The 17081-nt window shown below is 34.5% G+C and overlaps 2 protein-coding genes across 2 annotated transcripts in view; both read left to right on the top strand.

Moving 5' to 3' along the window:
- The first annotated feature begins 45 nt into the window (after positions 1–45).
- LOC136412351 (uncharacterized) lies at positions 46–2360 on the top strand. Its single transcript, XM_066395401.1, has 3 exons — positions 46–378; positions 1459–2011; positions 2076–2360. Exons 1-3 carry the CDS (start codon positions 175–177, stop codon positions 2345–2347), a joined length of 1029 nt encoding a protein of 342 aa, XP_066251498.1. The 5' UTR covers positions 46–174; the 3' UTR covers positions 2348–2360.
- A 9096-nt stretch (positions 2361–11456) lies between these two features.
- The window catches only part of LOC136412726 (mucin-2-like), a 37937-nt gene continuing 32312 nt past the window's right edge, over positions 11457–17081 (top strand). The window contains exon 1 of the mRNA XM_066395895.1: positions 11457–11632. The gene's annotated coding sequence lies outside the window, so the exon portion shown is untranslated. The remainder of the gene's footprint in view (positions 11633–17081) is intronic.

Raw genomic sequence — 17081 nt, 5'->3', positions numbered from 1 at the left:
TAGAATTCTAAATAGACGCCAAGTGAAATTACTGACTCCTGTCAGATTTGACGTTCTCATTTACCATAAACAACACAGTTTTAAAATTTGAAAATACATGTCTAGCAGTTATAAGTTTAAAAAAGCATAAAAACTATATTATTTAACATATAAAAGCACCAAACAATAACTAAAATGGAAGAACAGGATAACAGTTTTATTAAAACTCAGATTTTGAATTTATTAGCTGCTGGCAAAAATGGATCTGCAGGAGATTATTCATATCCAATGTTACAAACAAGGGCTTTAGAATCAATTGCTAGCAATGTGACTGAGGCTGTTTATACATCTTTGGGAGAAAATAGCACATTAAGCTCAACAAGACGGTGTAATTTGTTAGTAAGTATGCAGTTGCTGTGTATTTGAATAACCACTTCCTCAAGGTACACTTTGGATTATTCTCCAATTTTTGAATCACTACGTAAGATAAATATACTTATTGCATTGTAACAGTACCTATTATATCCATAAAAAGGTTCCAGTTGCAACCACACAAACAGGCCAGATATGCGGCAGAAAATAACAAAATATTTAATAATACTCTATTCAATAATAAAATACAGAAGTTTTCTGAATAGTTTATCTGTGCCTATGTCTTGTCAATGCCATCCACAGATAATTAATTTAACTAAATCATCCAAATTCATCAAATTTAATTTAAATCCCTCTTTGTCTAGCTTTCAACAGCCCCTTTTTATAATATTCAGTTAAATGATTATTTTTTTGTTGTTTTAAATATGAATGACCATGTAAAATCTTACCTGTGTCTGCTGGGTGTTTAATTGTGGCGATCTGGTTAAAAACCAAGCCAGAGGATTTTGGGCACACTAACAGATATGATAAGTACCTCTTCGACAGATTAAGCATAAGCAGTTGCTGTTAAAACCCTGCTATAGTCTCTGCAGGTGTGTATTCCACATCGGCCACATGACAGCCTTTTTTTAAAAAAGTAAGAACACTGAAAATGTGTTTAAGCCATCTAAAGTCTTGGAAAGGAACATTTTGCATATGAACCATAATTTTCATGGGAAATTATGCTAAATAACCCTGTTTAATAAAATGTGAATCATATTTCGTCATTATACTATACACTGGTATAAATATTATAGTCTTTAAAAGCTGGCAACTGTATATTTAATAATTTGCCTTAGAGTATTTAGTTAATTTAGGGTGCACTAAAATTCAGAAGAATGTACTCGTTGGGAGGTTTTATTGTTACATTGGTTAGTTTTTTCGACATAGAGCTCTCTTTAATTATTTTAATTTTTAATTGTAATGTTCATGGTGAATTTGTGTCTTTTCAGCAATCCATAGTTTTTGTGTAGTAAGTACATTTCACCAAGAAACAAAAACCATTGAATACATAAAATCTTTAATATTTTAGCTTTTAGCTCATAACTATTTTTGTGATTATTTCAGAAATTTGTAAACAATATATGCCAAACACCAACATTTTACTTAACCCAGGGCAGTACCAAAATATATTTAAATCAGCACAAAAAAGAATTTTGTGACACACTGTTGCCTAACATCAAAGTTTTAATCCAATTAATCCAGAAAGAAATGGATCAATTGCCTTTAGATACTCATAGTCAGGTGTCAAGTTTTTACAAGAGAAGAAATAAATGCCGGAAAAGCAACGCAAGAAAGCTTGAGTATATAAAGCAAATGGATAAAGAACGATTGCATAACGATCAAATACATTTGCAAAGGAATATTTCACACTACGAAACTTGCCAGAATTTGATTGATCACTTGATAGTATGTGGGAACGTGCATTCAAATATTGGTAGCAGAATCGATTCAAAAGAATCTAGGAAAAAGCAAATTGGGTTTTGTTATGCAGTAATGAATGTGAACAATGGGGAGTGTGATAAGGCAATTATTGATCACATTTTGGAGAAGTTATTAACATATAAGGAGCTGGAGTTTTATGAAGTGAAGTTTCTTGAAGATTTATGGCTTTATGAAGGTGTCCACACAACATCTCACTTTTTTAATGAATAAATAGCTTTATGAATTTCTTTTTTTTGTAGATTATTTCACTAGTTCAATTGTAGCTAAATTTCCATGGATAGTTGAAAAAATAATTATTTCCTGTTGCGCTGAAATTGTCAAGCTAAGGGATAGTTCTCAAGTATCTGAGTATTATGCCTCATTGGACATGAACAAGGCAATACTCAAGGTGCGGAAGGAATGTACAGAGAATTTGGAGTTGTTCTTGAAATTAAAAAATCTTATTTTTGAGCTCTTTATTTTTAGTTACTGTAATGAAAATGTTTATAATTTCTTAGATTATATTATTTAATTTTATTGCATAATTTTTATATTTTTTTCCTTTAATAATTAATTTTTTGCTTCAATAATTTTTTCCTTATTAATTAAATTTTCACTTCGGAAATTGTATACTTTTTGCTTTCACCGTAAACGAAGAAAAAAGTATTTGGCGACACTCACTGTCGCTCTTTAAACGTCAGCTACACTAGTGACGTATTTCACAAAAAATAAAATATACCCGATTATTAATTTATTCAGTACATATTATGAACATCTTTGTCGTCGCGCTGACACTATTACACACAAACTGAATCACCTGAGAAATGTTATCGTTTCAAAACATACAAAAAACTCCACAGCCTTTTGCAAATGTACATATCATCGATTTAAAAATCGATACGCGACACGAAATTATATACGGTATGTCCAAGATAAGGATAACATTATGTATATAATTATTTTATACAGGGTGAGTTTTTTTCGATGATTAGTGAAGGGATCTTGGAAACTAGCGGAGTTACGAAATCAGTTAAATAGGGAAAGAATTGCAGTTTTAGGAGACCAATTTAAAGCCACTTTTAGTTTTTTGAAAAAGTCCATGGCTTGCTAGATATTTAGCAAAAATCAAATTTTATCGATTTCTTTTAATCGGGGCTTTTCACTCTGATTCCAAAAGTAATTTTATGATATTATCTGTAATGACTGATACAATTGAAACATTTTTTCCAAATAACTGAAAAACCAAAAATAAGAGTGGTATTCTAAGGACACTTTAAGGTTGTACTTGGCTCCAAAATATGACCCTAACTATGCTTTAATATTTCAGAGCTGCCTAGTTCAATATAATTAAAAAAAAGATCCAATTCCAACTTCAATAATTTAATTAAGCAATAAATGCGGATGTATCATAAGGTGTCATCAGTAAAATCAAATGAGCTCAAGTCTGGAGCACCAATTTTATGAGCATTTCTGACTATCGAATCTACATAATCCTTTTTCTTGTTTTGGTATTGCATTCAAGTTGTTCTGGATAACGCTTTTAACCAGTAAGGTGTTTTCCGCGTTCGAGTAAATTAAAATAATATATATTCCACTTAGTGCAAAATTAATGAAATTATTCGCTTGGCCGATCGTTGATTAGCCATAGCAAAAGAATTTCAATAAAATCGTAAATCCCCAAAGTTTACCTTTGAGGTCTATAAGCTTCAAGTCCGGACTGCCTTGGCCTGATTCTTCATAAGTGCTTCTAATTATTATAATTTCTCTGTTTTTACCTTAAAAATTCTTAGCTGTTGCGTCAGAATAACGAAATAGGCGATTAACTGAAACAACACGATGCCAAACTGGAACAACAAACGACCATTTGGGATTAAATTTGAAAAATATGTCGCGACACCCACACCGGGTGTCGATTAAGGAATTTTGTTTGTGTTGTCATAGTGGATAAGTTGTAATTTCTTGACATACATTTCGGGAATTTAGCATTGTTATACAAATTCTGTTGCCCCTGAACATCCAAAGGAAACGTTGTTTAGTATATTAAAAAAATACGCTTCAAAAATATCTCGATTTGTTGAATATTTTTGTAGCCATTTTCAAAGTAATTTGTAAAAAAAATTGCTTGCACTCCCACTTAGTTACATCCTTTTAATCCTATCACCAAAAGCGATATTTTCAAGGAGACGCTAATTTGGCAAATGATTTAGAACAACAAAATTTTGAAATTGTTTTTCTTTGATTATTTACCGGTCTTTCTTTGACAAAGGCATGCATTAGCTTAGTAGGTAACGGAAAGGTCAAATCTTAGTAATTAGTGGAGGTACGTTAAAGGTCACGTATCTAAGATTTTTTTCTGTTAACTTCAATGAAATATGGATAACCTATTGACTCGCGGAAGTACGAAATACTCAGAAAAAAATGTCTAAACCGTTTTCTATATAAGCATACATGGTTGTTAATCTTCACGACTTACTTATGTGAATTCAAATAAAATAAGTCGCTAACGTGCCTAATTTTAAGAGGTAGGAAAGTAATGATCTTAAATCAATCAAGTAAATATAAGCTTTTACTTATTAATCTTCTCTTAATATAATGCTTGTATTTAATTTTATTAGTAAACTTATGAAATAGGTATGACAAAGAGGATTAAAGCGCCGTGTGCGTCTATAATCGTCTGAGTTTTTATTGATTGGGCAACATTCGATTGAATAAAAAATTTAACGTAAGGTGCTGTGGCTTTTTGTACCGTGACCCAAAGACTAATTGATGTTATTATTGTTAGAAATTCATTAGCCGCGTAATTGAAATTTTGTACAGCCAAAAACAACAGTAAAACTTCAGAAATAATTATTAAAATATAAAAATCCGTAAATGTTAAGGTTCTTGCTCGCGAATGACATCACCTTCGAAATATTCAGTTTCATAACAAATAAATTAATCGGATAATATCTGGCAAAATTGTCTTGTAAAATCATTTGTTCTCTGAACGCGTCGGTACTTACGCGGTACTTTATGGGAAATGAAAAAGTCTCCATCACATAAATAACGCACGCCCGACTTCCTTGTTTAAAGTTTTAAAAAAATGAGCCAAAAGAAGGTAACCGAACACGTATGGTGTTATTATAGGAGATTTTTATTTTTTTTATTTACTTACTACTCAGGTTTGCAGAGAAATTCTTAAGAATAATGAAACACAGGTTTTATATCCATATATTTTTAAGAATATTCAAATCTAACAACAATAAGTGAAACTTTTACATCACGACTTTGACTTACTGCGACTTTCCGCACTCCAATCAGCACGAATAACATCGCTTTTCTTACGCTCACAGTGTAATTCTTTTTCAGTGTATTATGTATTTTCTGCGTTAACAATGACTGGAATAAATCATGCAAATTTCCGCTTAGTGACATTTTTATTTATTTTTAAACCCAACAATAAATATCAGCCTGTCCAATCTAGGCAAATAAACATTGTGTTTCCAAATATTGAATCACTAATTGAAATTGACCTTAAATGAAGCTGGAGGAAAGTATAATTAATAATGTCTGCCGGACAAGGACGCTCCGCAGGGCTTAAATTTGAACTTAGCTAAAAAGGTCAATTTTTCTACTTGTTCATTTTCTATTTCAGCGTCAAGAAACAGTATAATGCAGAGGAAACTAGCTTGCGATGGCCTCATTAATCGTGACTTTAGCCTTAATCATATCGTTATTTTTTAATCGTTGATCTCACTCTTGTGATAGTTTATTTGTTCAATAGAGTACTTTATGTATGTTTATGTATTTTTATGTAGAGCTTTTTTGAATATATTTAAGTTTTTTTTTAATTTATGGGCATGTGGTAAAATTGACGAATGGTCCATCTTGAGCACACACAAATTAGCCAATGATAGCCTACATAAAAAAATTTGAACAAAAAATAATTCGGAACAAAATGTTAATATCTATAGTAACTCTGTCCGGAAAGAAAAAATACAGAAAACGAGTAGTGAAAATACAAAAAGGAAAAAAAAATTAAAAAAATAGAAAATACAAAAAAAATTAAAAAAAAACAATAAGCTAAACACAGTCTTCTTTTACCTTGGAAAACGCGACAACCTTTTCAGTGAAATTTATATTACAGGCATATTTTAAATATGAGTTACCGACCATAAGAGCAATACAGTAATTATCAGTTTACTGTTTTTTTCCGCTGCATTAACATCGCCGGATTCAACAGACGGATCTTCGAGCGTACCTAGTAAAGGTCTTTGGTTTTCCTCTTTCACACATCACACATCCTTCTCGTGCAGCTTGTCGAATTGAACAAATAAAATAATTAATGATTTTACAGGTTCTACGAAAATATTTAAAAATCACAAGGATCATTCATTCCTCGACTGATGACTGATCTTCGTACAAATTGATTATACGAAATATTTTGACCTTAACCGGACCTACGGTTTCACGTGTAAAACATGGTCTGTTTCTAATGAAATTGATGTTTCAGACACGTAAAGAAAAATAAAGAAGAGTACGTGGCCCCCCTAAACAGGGGTCTTGAAATTTGATGTCACGAGGTTCAGCGTCGTAACAGCGACGTAGATGAAGATAGATAAGAATTGTCTATGTGATGCAGGATTTCGAATACGCCTCCAAAAGATCAGAGCCGTGAAGTAACTTTCTCTGTTGATGGATAAACGGTGCTAAAAACTAAGAAACGTTTAAAGCACGCTTTTATTGTAAGTGGTTAATGAATGGAAACGAGCAGGAAAATGCTGAAAATAGAATTTTGTAAGCAAACAATTTTACCCACTATTACGTAACTATTTATTTTCGGTTATTGCCATTCATGTAAATTAATCAATTAAATTAGCAATATGTCCAAACTACCGGATAGCAAACCGTAGATAACCAGTTCTCTTAAATTATTCTTAAAACATTGGTAGGTGGTACTGATCTATGGGTTTCAATTTCCATAGGCCATCTGAACCTTCCATTTGGCATGTCTAAGAGCCAAAGGTTATACGTCAAACGATAATTGCATATCGAAAAGGGAAAATTATGAACTGGATTCTAGTGTAGGAAGCAGTAAAATCGTACCCACGCTTTTCAAAACCGCAATTTTATTATTACTCGCCGTCACAAAGTGTGGCGTTCGGGTCAGAAAATATTGGCACGACTCATAGTTGTTACGTAAAATGACGATTTATTAAGCAACAGGATTAAAAAGGATCAACAGTTGCTTTCGTGAGTCAAAAGCCATCAAATCGATGTCGACCACATCGGACTTTCTACGCGAATTTCTACTGAGCAATTTAAAGTGCGTAACAAATATGGTTACAATTGAACATCACCTTGGATGGGTGACTTCATAACATAAATATCACCCGCCACCCACAGATACAATTTGAAAATGACCCTGTACCTTCAGCGAAAACATTTCTTCATCATGTGTTCTGTGAATGATGAATCAATTGATGGGTTTCAGATGTAGATTATTCGGTGTTTCTTTGCACAAGAAAATTTTATTGCGTGGCATTTCATCTACCTACTTCTTCATCATCGGCGATTTTGTAATTGTTGCACTTGTAAATGAGGCCGATAACTCACATCTCAACGCTACACTGCGCTATTATTTTTCTCGATTTATTAAGGTAGCAAGTTTCGGAAAGTTACTGAAGGCACTCGGGTTACTTAACCGAGCGACTCCCGAACTTCCGGTTCTGAGTTAACCTTCCGAGGCAGCCTTCTACTTTCGAGGAGAAGAGAGAGAAGCGACGAGTTAAAGGTTCTAAAGAAAATTAACTGGTAAAAATACAGGGTGTCCATTTTACAACTCCTCGGGGTTCTATGAGTATTTGTGATTTCATAAAAAATCAATTACGGAGATGTATATGAGGCTAAAGAAGGCGAATTTTAAATTAGAGACAACCCTACAGAGTGCCCCAAAAAGGCAGGCCGTCATAAAGTATATATTTTTTTAATGGGACCACCTGTATTTTTTCACATGATAGAATCTTAAGCTTGCGTTAGTTTCCAGACTTTTTTTACAATGGGATGCAGTGACTCGAAGCTATGACGGTTTAAAAGAAATTTTAGACATTTGCAGTCCCTCACAAAAAAATTAATATGGCAGTTAGCTCAAGTTAGATTTCGATCATTTTAGGATGGATTCTCATGTCAGATCACCTTAGCAGACACGAATATTCATTTAGCCAAAAATATATACAGAGTGTTCACAATAACAACTTAAATTTTTACCTTTTCATGTTTAATTTTCTTGATTTTTTCAAAAAGGATGGTATGTTTTTTATGACATAGGCCGAAAGAAAATTCGGTGTTTTTCATTTTGGCATAAAGCAATATCATATTTATTTCAAATCTTAATGGAATTATTGTTTCAGGAAAATCTGCAGTCATGGGTAAGTGCCTGAGTGTTAAGCATGTGTTGCCATGTTGTTTGTTTTAAGTTTTGAGAGCTCATCTACGGTTTTCTGTGCCTTCGAAATATGTTTATTTTAAAACTAGCCATCATCAAAATGAAGAATTATCAATAAGAAGTTATTAGGATGATTTACGTAACTGATTAATCTGAGGAATTTTTTTTTAATTATAAGGTGTATAAATAAGTTTCCGCCGTTTGACAAAACATGGCCCCACCCGAAGATTATCTGGAAATTATCAGATGTAAAACGTACTGTTCCAAGTTTGGTCATCTAGTAATAACAGTGAACATTAGTAACAACTTGAAATATTAGTGACTCCTTATAAGCATTACATAATTTCTTTCGTTTAATAATGTCAAGTTTTGCGCCGAATAAGTGTCATTTGCGGGAACTTTTAATTTACTTCTTTAATTTGAAAAAATCTGCAGCTGAGGCGCATCGATTGTTTGTAGAAACATATGGTGAAGCTACTTCAAATGAGAGAAGTTATTGCGAGTGGTTTCACAAATTTAAAAACGGTGAATGGAACGTGGACGTCGAAAACAAAGAACGCAGTGGAAAACCTAAAGTGTACGAAGATATGGAATTGGAAGTATTATTGGAGGAAGATTCATCCCAAACGCAAAAAGAACTTGCACTTACATTAGAAGGGACTCAACAAGCAATTTCGCATCGTTTGAAAATGTTGGGAATTGGGTTCCTTATGGATTGAAACCGAGAGACGTTGAACGCCGATTTTGCATGAGTGAAATGCTGCTTGCTAGACATAAAAAAAGAGTTTTTTACGTCAAGTAGTCACTGGCGATGAAAAACGGATCCATTACGATAACCCAAAGAAGAGAAAATCATGGGGACCACCTGGCCATGCTTCAACATCGACAGTCAAACCAAATATTTATGGAAAAAAACGTATGTTGTGCCATATATTGAATTGCTCAAACCGAACACAACCATTACTGGAACTCTCTACCGAACACAATTAATGAGATTGAGCCGAGCACTCAAGGAAAAACGCGCCCGTTACTACTCCAGACATGATAAAATTGTTCTCCTACATGATAATGCTCGTCAGCATGTTGCGGTACCGATCAAAACCTATTTGGAAACACTTAATTGGGAAATTCTACTCCACCCGCTATATTCACCAGGCCTTGCTCCATCCGACTATCACTTATTCCAGTCGATGGTATACGTTCTGTCTGAGCAGCGCTTTACATCATATGAAGATACCAAAGATTGGGTCGATTCATGGATAGCTTCAAAAGATGAAGAGTTCTTCCGACGTGGTATTCGAATGCTGCCAAAAAGATGGGAAAAAGTAGTGGTTAGCGATGGACAATACTTTGAGTAAAACATAATGCACCGTTCTTTCACAATAAATTCCTAGTTTTTGACATCAAACGGCGGAAACTTATTTGTGCCCCTTATAGCATTTCGAATTTACGTACGACATTTCCTAATAAAGGAGGACATCTTGATGTAAGAAGCCTAGAAAGACTAAAAGAGTGTTTTGAACTGCTAGAAAGTGTTAATTATAAAAAGAAAAGTTGAAAGAAGCAGGTTTTAGGTGAATAAAATAAACTGCACGTCACTTTGTAAATTAGTCAGGAGGTCAGAGCCGTTAAAACCTAAAAAAATAACATCGAAATCATGGCAACGAATGCATCACACTCATGCACTTACCTATGAATGCAGGTTTTCTTGGAATAATTAATAATTCCATTAACACTCAAGATAAATATAATATTATTTTATATCAAAATGAAGAAAATTGAATATTCTTTCGTCCTATGTGATAAAAAAACACACTATCCTATTTGAAAAAATCAAGAAAATTGAAGTTGAAAAGGCGAAAATTAAAGTTGTTATTGTGAACTCCCTGTATGTATTTTTGGCTAAATGAATATTCGTGCGTGCTAAGGTGATCTTACATGAGAATTCATCCTAAAATTATTGAAATCTAATTTAAGCTAACTGCGGCATTGATGTTTTTATGGGCACTGCAAATATCTAAAATTTCTTTTAAGACGTCATTGCTTCGAGTCGTTGCATCCCAGGGTAATAAAAATCTAGGAAGTAACACAGGTTCAAGAGACAATTCTATCACGTAAAAAAACACACGTGGTCTCATTTGAAAAAATTACACTTTGTGACTCCACTTTTTTGGGACACCCTGTAGGGTTATCACTAGTATTAAAAAATCGTTTTTATTAGTCTCATATGCATCCCTATAATTGATTTTTTTATGAAATCACAAATAAACTCATAAGAATCCGAGAGACTCTTAAATGGACACCTTGTATAACAGTGTTGCTAGTGGTGCTTTTCTATGTAGTATTGAAAAAAAATTACGGGAATTATTGATGAGTGGTAAGACAGAAACTTGAGGTTGAAAAGCGCCCGGACCAGCAAGCAAGTTCTAAAGGCAAATTTAGACGAAATCAAGAAAGATCAAAGACTCTATAAGGCTCAACTCCTAAAGTATTATTACGTATATATACGAGCTCCGCGCTCAAGAAAGAAAATTCAGATAAACGCCTGAGCAAAAAAAGTTAGTTTAGAGAAACGCTTCATCTTAGGCTTCAAGAAAAGAAGATTAGTAAAGCGTCAGGGCCAAGGAGGAAAAGAAAGGACAACGACAAACAGCAAGGCCAGAAGAATTAAGAGTTAATAAAATGCCCAGGAAAGCGGGAATAGAAAGGGGCTCGACAATCTTCCAAGTCAAGTGAATTAAGGAAGGGTCGAAAGAATAATATCATCGATCAATCAATTAATGACCAAATTCCTGGACTTTTTTTCGATTTGTTAAAGAACTTTGAGTTGAACTCCTCAGCAATAAGTTGGAGAGAGGCCAATTCAGCAAGGGTATTTCTCGATGATCAATATTGGGTCCAGACGAAATATTTTATTAGATATGGAATGTTTAGGTTTTAAATCATAAGCCTTAGGGGGAAGCTTTGTTGCACGTAATTTATTTAGCCTCCAAAAACTGGTATAGGTATGTTGTAAACTTGTAACAAATTATCTTCTCAAGTTTACCACCCGGCCCGGTCTGTATTTATTTCCTTGTTGGGAAGATAGTTACCGTGCGAATAAAATTAAGTAGGTAGGCATATTATTTAGTGGCTGATAACATCACTTATGTGCATAATTAAAAGGAGATTCCAATAACATATACTCGTATCTTCTTTGCTGCTCAAGGAGTACCGGCCGCGGTGACTTGGAGGTGGTACCACCGCACCATGCAGACAATGAGTCAAATGCAAAAGATGATCCGCTCGTATAAAAACGAACATCCCAATTTGGCGAGATCAGTACCCAAACTCAAATAAGTGAGAGTGTTTCAAAAAACGAGGTGTGCCACAACGACGACGCTTTTTTTGACCGTAAGTACGCACAGGTCGAACCCACCTGAATGAAGATGGTCGGATTATTACGCAATCAATAAATAATATGCTGATGAGGATCCGTTTTCTCTCTGCCACATGAGTATTATGGACTGTTCGGGTGCCCATCCTAGTGCCATTGTGAATTTAGTGGAAAATAGTGATATAATCAGTGATGGTTCTTGTGATCTCTACGATTACGTAGGGCGAGAGTATTGAGACTCTTGCGGTAACCCCTACGGTTACGTAGAGTGAGAGTATTGAGAGACTCCAACGTCTAGTGGATTATCTAGCTGTATGGTTAACTTTTTGGCTACAAATTAAATGGTTTAATTGTTATCTCAAAATGTGTTACTAAATCAGTGTGAAACCTTTGATTCAGAAAGTTTCATAAAAAAAAATTAAGGCTTTTATTGCAATGTTGATCTTTCACTGTCATATCGAGAAAGCTGCATAATTTGATCAGAGCATAAAAATATTTTAGTTTTTGCTTGATGAGCAGTTACAGAAAATGTTACTTCTCCTTTTGCCAGTGTTAAGTTCAATTACAATAAACTATCAGTACCTACTGCAGTCTTCAACTCTTCATTCATTTTTTCAGATTGTGGTCAGCCCTAATGTATGAATAGAAGTCAAAGCTATAATATCCCTGCATTTAGTGCCGTTAAATGCTGATTATCTCCTAGGAGGAAATGTAGCCTTAAAGTTACATTATATCACTATTTTTGACTAGATTTCCGACTTATGTAACACCTTATGAAACAGCTCCTTCATTAGCTAATTGAACCTTTTAAGATATGCTGGTAGAGTTCAGCTGAGTTTAGGTAAAGATTCTAATTTTCTCTTCGATTTTATGATTCATAAACTCGATTATTAAAACCTTATTGATGAATTTACTATGTTAGCTCAGCTTGCCACTGATCGATAATAAAAAGATTAATTTAAATTTGTTTTTGAAATTAGATTATAGCAACTAATTTTCTCTTGCCGTGTTCCTAGATTTCGATCTAACGTTATATGAGTAATTGCTACCGTTTCTTGTTGCATACGCTATATTTGAGCTGATATTTATCTATCGGCAATACCTTTTTGTCGTGGTAATTACCAATGTAGGCTACATTCTCGGGAGCTATTATTGACAAAATCATTTTAAAATAAGAAACTTAATTTCCTATTTAAGATCTTTTAATTGTTTTATGGTGTAAATATTACAAGCGCGAGAACCCAAATAGGTGCATTTGGCATTAATTTTTTTTCGGAGCACACGCCTAATAGGGGCTTACGACCCATTGCAAAATGTCAAATAAGTCGATTTCTTTCATTTCAATTTTAGTTCATCTTCGAGTTTTACGCGCATCAGCGACTTGAAATATTGAGAGGTACCGGAGGAGTTGAGAGGACACTGAGGTGTATTTAAACATGTTGCATTTGCCCCACATGTTTTTTGATTGTTATTTCGTTTTTCTTAAAGCTTTGTGCCATTTATCAATTTTTTGCCACTCTTTAAAAGTTCAGAATTATAGCGAAGAAATAATTTATGTTTTCTTTTCAATGTCTAAAACTTAAAGGGAATGTTAACCCTGAAAAGGTAATACCCAAATTAAATGCATGCTTTTCACTTAATGCGGTCATAATCTGTTTCAACTCAGTATTTGGACAAACAAATTTTTCGTCGCTTGATGAAGATCCCGGATACGAATACGTAAACACTCATAACGGTTTTCCCATAATAAAAGACCACTTGTATGCGTATTCCATTATCTCTATAAAGGTCGCGAAATTCATGAAATTTTAATCATCGCTTTTAGAAAACAACAGCCTTTTATTGGTTGTGACATTTTAAAAATCAGCTTGCCCACAGATGTCCATCTAAGGCTAATATTGATTTAGGCGAAAGATTCAAAGTTCAAAGAAGGCAAGGATTCATCAGTTGCCCGAGAACCTTGTAAATCTAAGATCCTGCCACTAATTATCGCTATTTGCATAACTTAAACTGCAAAAAAGGCGATGGAGTTTCTTCTCGACTTTCAGTTTCATTGTAAACGAACGATTTATCTGTACATAAATCTTTTTCTTCTTTCCCAACAACAGTGTGTCCATGCGAAATGTTGTTTGTACAGCCAATTAGAGTCTTCTAAAAATTCCTTGAAGGAAGATTTTTATTTACTTTTCCATCAAACTGTGCGATGTGCCACCTTGCAAGTAGGGTCGTCGTGAATTTCATGTGTTCGGCTAAATGAATTTTCTTTAGAGAAATTTAACGACCAAACTGACCTACGACACGTCGTTATGGTTCAAACTGATTCACGTCTTATTAATTTAAACGTTCCTATTAAAAAGATGTATTAAACGAAATTTAAACATTTGCTTAACTAATTATAATACAAAACTATTACGTGCGTTTAAGTGGACGTTGCATAAATACAAATTCGAAATATCTCTGCAAGCTGGCAAATGTTAAGGACAATTTGCATTTATGTACGAAGCCTCTGTCATTGAAAATACCACACAATTAAATTTTCTTCTTGCGAATTGTTAATAATAGAATTTATTAGTTATTCGTGTCCTATTTTAATGTATGTGTGTAAGTACTGACATTATTCTTACGAAAAAGAGTGCGACATTATGAATATGTCATGAATTAAGGGTTTTAAGCACGTTATTCTGAGCTAATAGGTCGATGAATGTATGTATTTCGGTTCTACGGCATTCTTCTTGTACGGCACGTTCTGTCCTTTCTTTTTCTTTTACCATTGCAGAAATGGCGTTGCTGCAGCGAATCAATTTTATTTTGCTCTCCGGCATTCCATTAATTAGGGATTCTGGAGTTGATATTTCCACGCACACGATTAGCTCTTTCTTTCGTTCTTAAAAAATTGGACACTGGAATATGTGTGCTATTTTCCGCGATGTCCCTGCAATCCGGTCCCGTTTTTCCTAAGCAGTGTGTGAAGGTTTAAAACCTCCATGACCGGTGAATGCCTGTGTTATGTAACATCTTAAGTGTTTGTGCCGGCACGAAGTCAAGAGTAGCAAGTCAGGCACTAATCGCTTAGTCCACTGACCCTTATCTTCTAGATTTGTCCAATATTCTTGTCATTTTCAAATTATCGTTTTTCATGTTTCTCTCCTGATTTAATCCATTATCCGAGGAAGTCGACTCAACTCGCTCCTTTTCTCAATGAGTAAGTCAATGTGGTCAGTACTTGAACTGCCTCGAGTGATACCGTGCGTTACGCACACATTATCCTTATCAGGGCCCTTCTTCACGCTCTTACCATCATCTGGGCGTATTTATTTATTTCCCTTATCCATCCCCATATTGGGGCGTTGGTACCCTGATGGGGCCCCATACAGGAGTGTTGATGGCACCACTTCGTGCAGCAGTAGTCTTTTTTGCGAGGATTGCCCCTGAATCGCAGACATGATCCTGTAATTGTCCTAATTTCTTGCTTTTTTGCATATGTTCGTTATATGCTGTCCATAGTACAAGTTCGAGCCAAGTTGGACGCTTAAGTATTTGATGGATATTTTGGGTTCTATTCTTAAACTGTCGACTAGGAAATATATCCCATCCCTTCCCTTTCCCCGTTAAAATGACTGCCTCCGTGCATTGCTTTGTATTAATGTCTTGCAATAATTTTAACTAAATTTTGATAATTATTGTTGTTTGGTTTAAATGTTAACAAGAGTTCATATAGTTTTGAAGCGATTTTATAGTTGCTTAAGGTTTAATGGAATATGATGCGATCCCAAAAAATTTCGAACTCAGGCCCCTCTAGAGCTGTTTCTGTAGAGTCTCCCTATCTTGGGTAGTCAAATTGGCACCAGGATGCTTACATGGGCATGTCGGTATAGATTGAAATTTCAAAAGAGGAGTATTGAGAGTGTAATTCGCATCACGATCACATAGAAATTGTATTAGTAGGTAAAAAAATATACATATAAAATAGCTGAAGAAAAAATACAACAAGTCACGCAGCTCAGTCTCTATTTCTCATTTTTGGAATTGGGGAGAAGAATTCCTATTCTATTTTCCCCAATTCAAATTGTTTCATTCACATCTTTGACTTAATTGGTTCCAGCACCATCAAATTTGAATTGTCCATATCGTTTCCGGGGTTCTGAATTCGTACCAAGATAAGGTGTTATTCTTTGGTGTTGGCTGTTCTGGAGGCTATTTCCAGAGCCTTTCGGGCCTACGCATGACGAGAATTGTTTACTTTATTTTAAACTTACTGGAACAAAATTCGAAAATTCTGTCTTTTGCAAAATAACTAAAAAACAAAAAGAATTTCATGAATCTGTTTGCATCATGAAACTACTCCTAATGCGCAAGTTACAAGAGTCTATTACCATTTATTTTACTCTATATTTTAAACCCTGTGTACACTATATCCCCTTTAGTTTCCACGTATGGTCGCATGTATCGTTTCATGGCCTGTAATCCCTTTATTTCGAAGTTTTACTGAAATAGTGAATTTGGAAAATGTGTACTAAAATTCCCATAAGCGAGTTATAGAGCCTAAAGTCAATTGTTGAGTCCCAAAAATGGGATTTTAACTCGTAACTCTGCTGTTTCTGACCCTAACCTGAACTAACATTTTTGGTCAATTACGTAGGCAAATTCTTCTGCCTTGAAGGCAGATTAGCAAAAAATGCATGAAAAAATTCCATAAATGAGCAAGAGGGTTTTAAACCTGCCTGATTCCTTCTTATTTATATACCGGTGGTTGTAAACCACTCTTCCGCACCTCTCGTCTAGGTTCTTCTCGCTCTGCACCAGTACATGCGGGTACTCCTAATTGGTTCTGGTGGGAACCTCAAGCAAATTAGAGAAAAGGATCTGACAGTACTTGAAACGAAAGCTAAGGAACTCATGACTGTCACCCTTTGCGTTACTTATTTACATACAATAACAATATAAGTGATTTGCTCATACTCGTAGGCGATAATGGCAATTAAAGCATGCAAATGTGAGATAAAATTATCTAAACCCAATTATGTATAAATGTCGTCCTTGAAGTGCATTTTCTAATAACGATACTAGTGAAGTTTTACCTGAAGGCTTGCTTTCAGTTTCAGTTCCTTTGCCTATTCCCTCATACTCAATTCATCAATCTAATGACATTCGCCTTGGCAAATTAAAATAAAAAGTTCTCGTAGCAAACGATTAAAAAATGTTAACTAGCTTTGGCAAAAAGGTAGCATCAAGCATCAACAAAACAAAGACCGCTCTTACGGAAGATCCTGATAAAACGTAATTACATTAAGCGCTCATTTAAAAATAGCAATTAGACGCGTATTCACCATCATCGCCATGTAATTTGAATGCCGACTAATATCCATATCCGCGATCCCCTGTGAAGAAATTACGGACATTAATAAAACTTGACCGAAACAACGCGCTTTGTTGTTGATTTTTTCACACATTGTGAGCTTGCCATTG

The sequence above is a fragment of the Euwallacea similis genome, chromosome 12, assembly GCF_039881205.1.
Source record: "Euwallacea similis isolate ESF13 chromosome 12, ESF131.1, whole genome shotgun sequence".
Lineage (NCBI taxonomy): Eukaryota > Metazoa > Arthropoda > Insecta > Coleoptera > Curculionidae > Euwallacea > Euwallacea similis.
Note: the sequence above shows the minus strand (reverse complement) of the source record. Positions and strands in the feature narration are given on the sequence as shown.

Coding starts and splice junctions, on each gene's coding strand:
- LOC136412351 (XM_066395401.1), top strand. CDS start 175: ATGGAAGAACAGGATAACAGTTTTATTAAAACTCAGATTTTGAATTTA. Junction 379..1,458: donor CAAGACGGTGTAATTTGTTA/GTAAGTATGCAG, acceptor TGATTATTTCAG/AAATTTGTAAACAATATATG. Junction 2,012..2,075: donor AGATTTATGGCTTTATGAAG/GTGTCCACACAA, acceptor TTTTTTTTGTAG/ATTATTTCACTAGTTCAATT.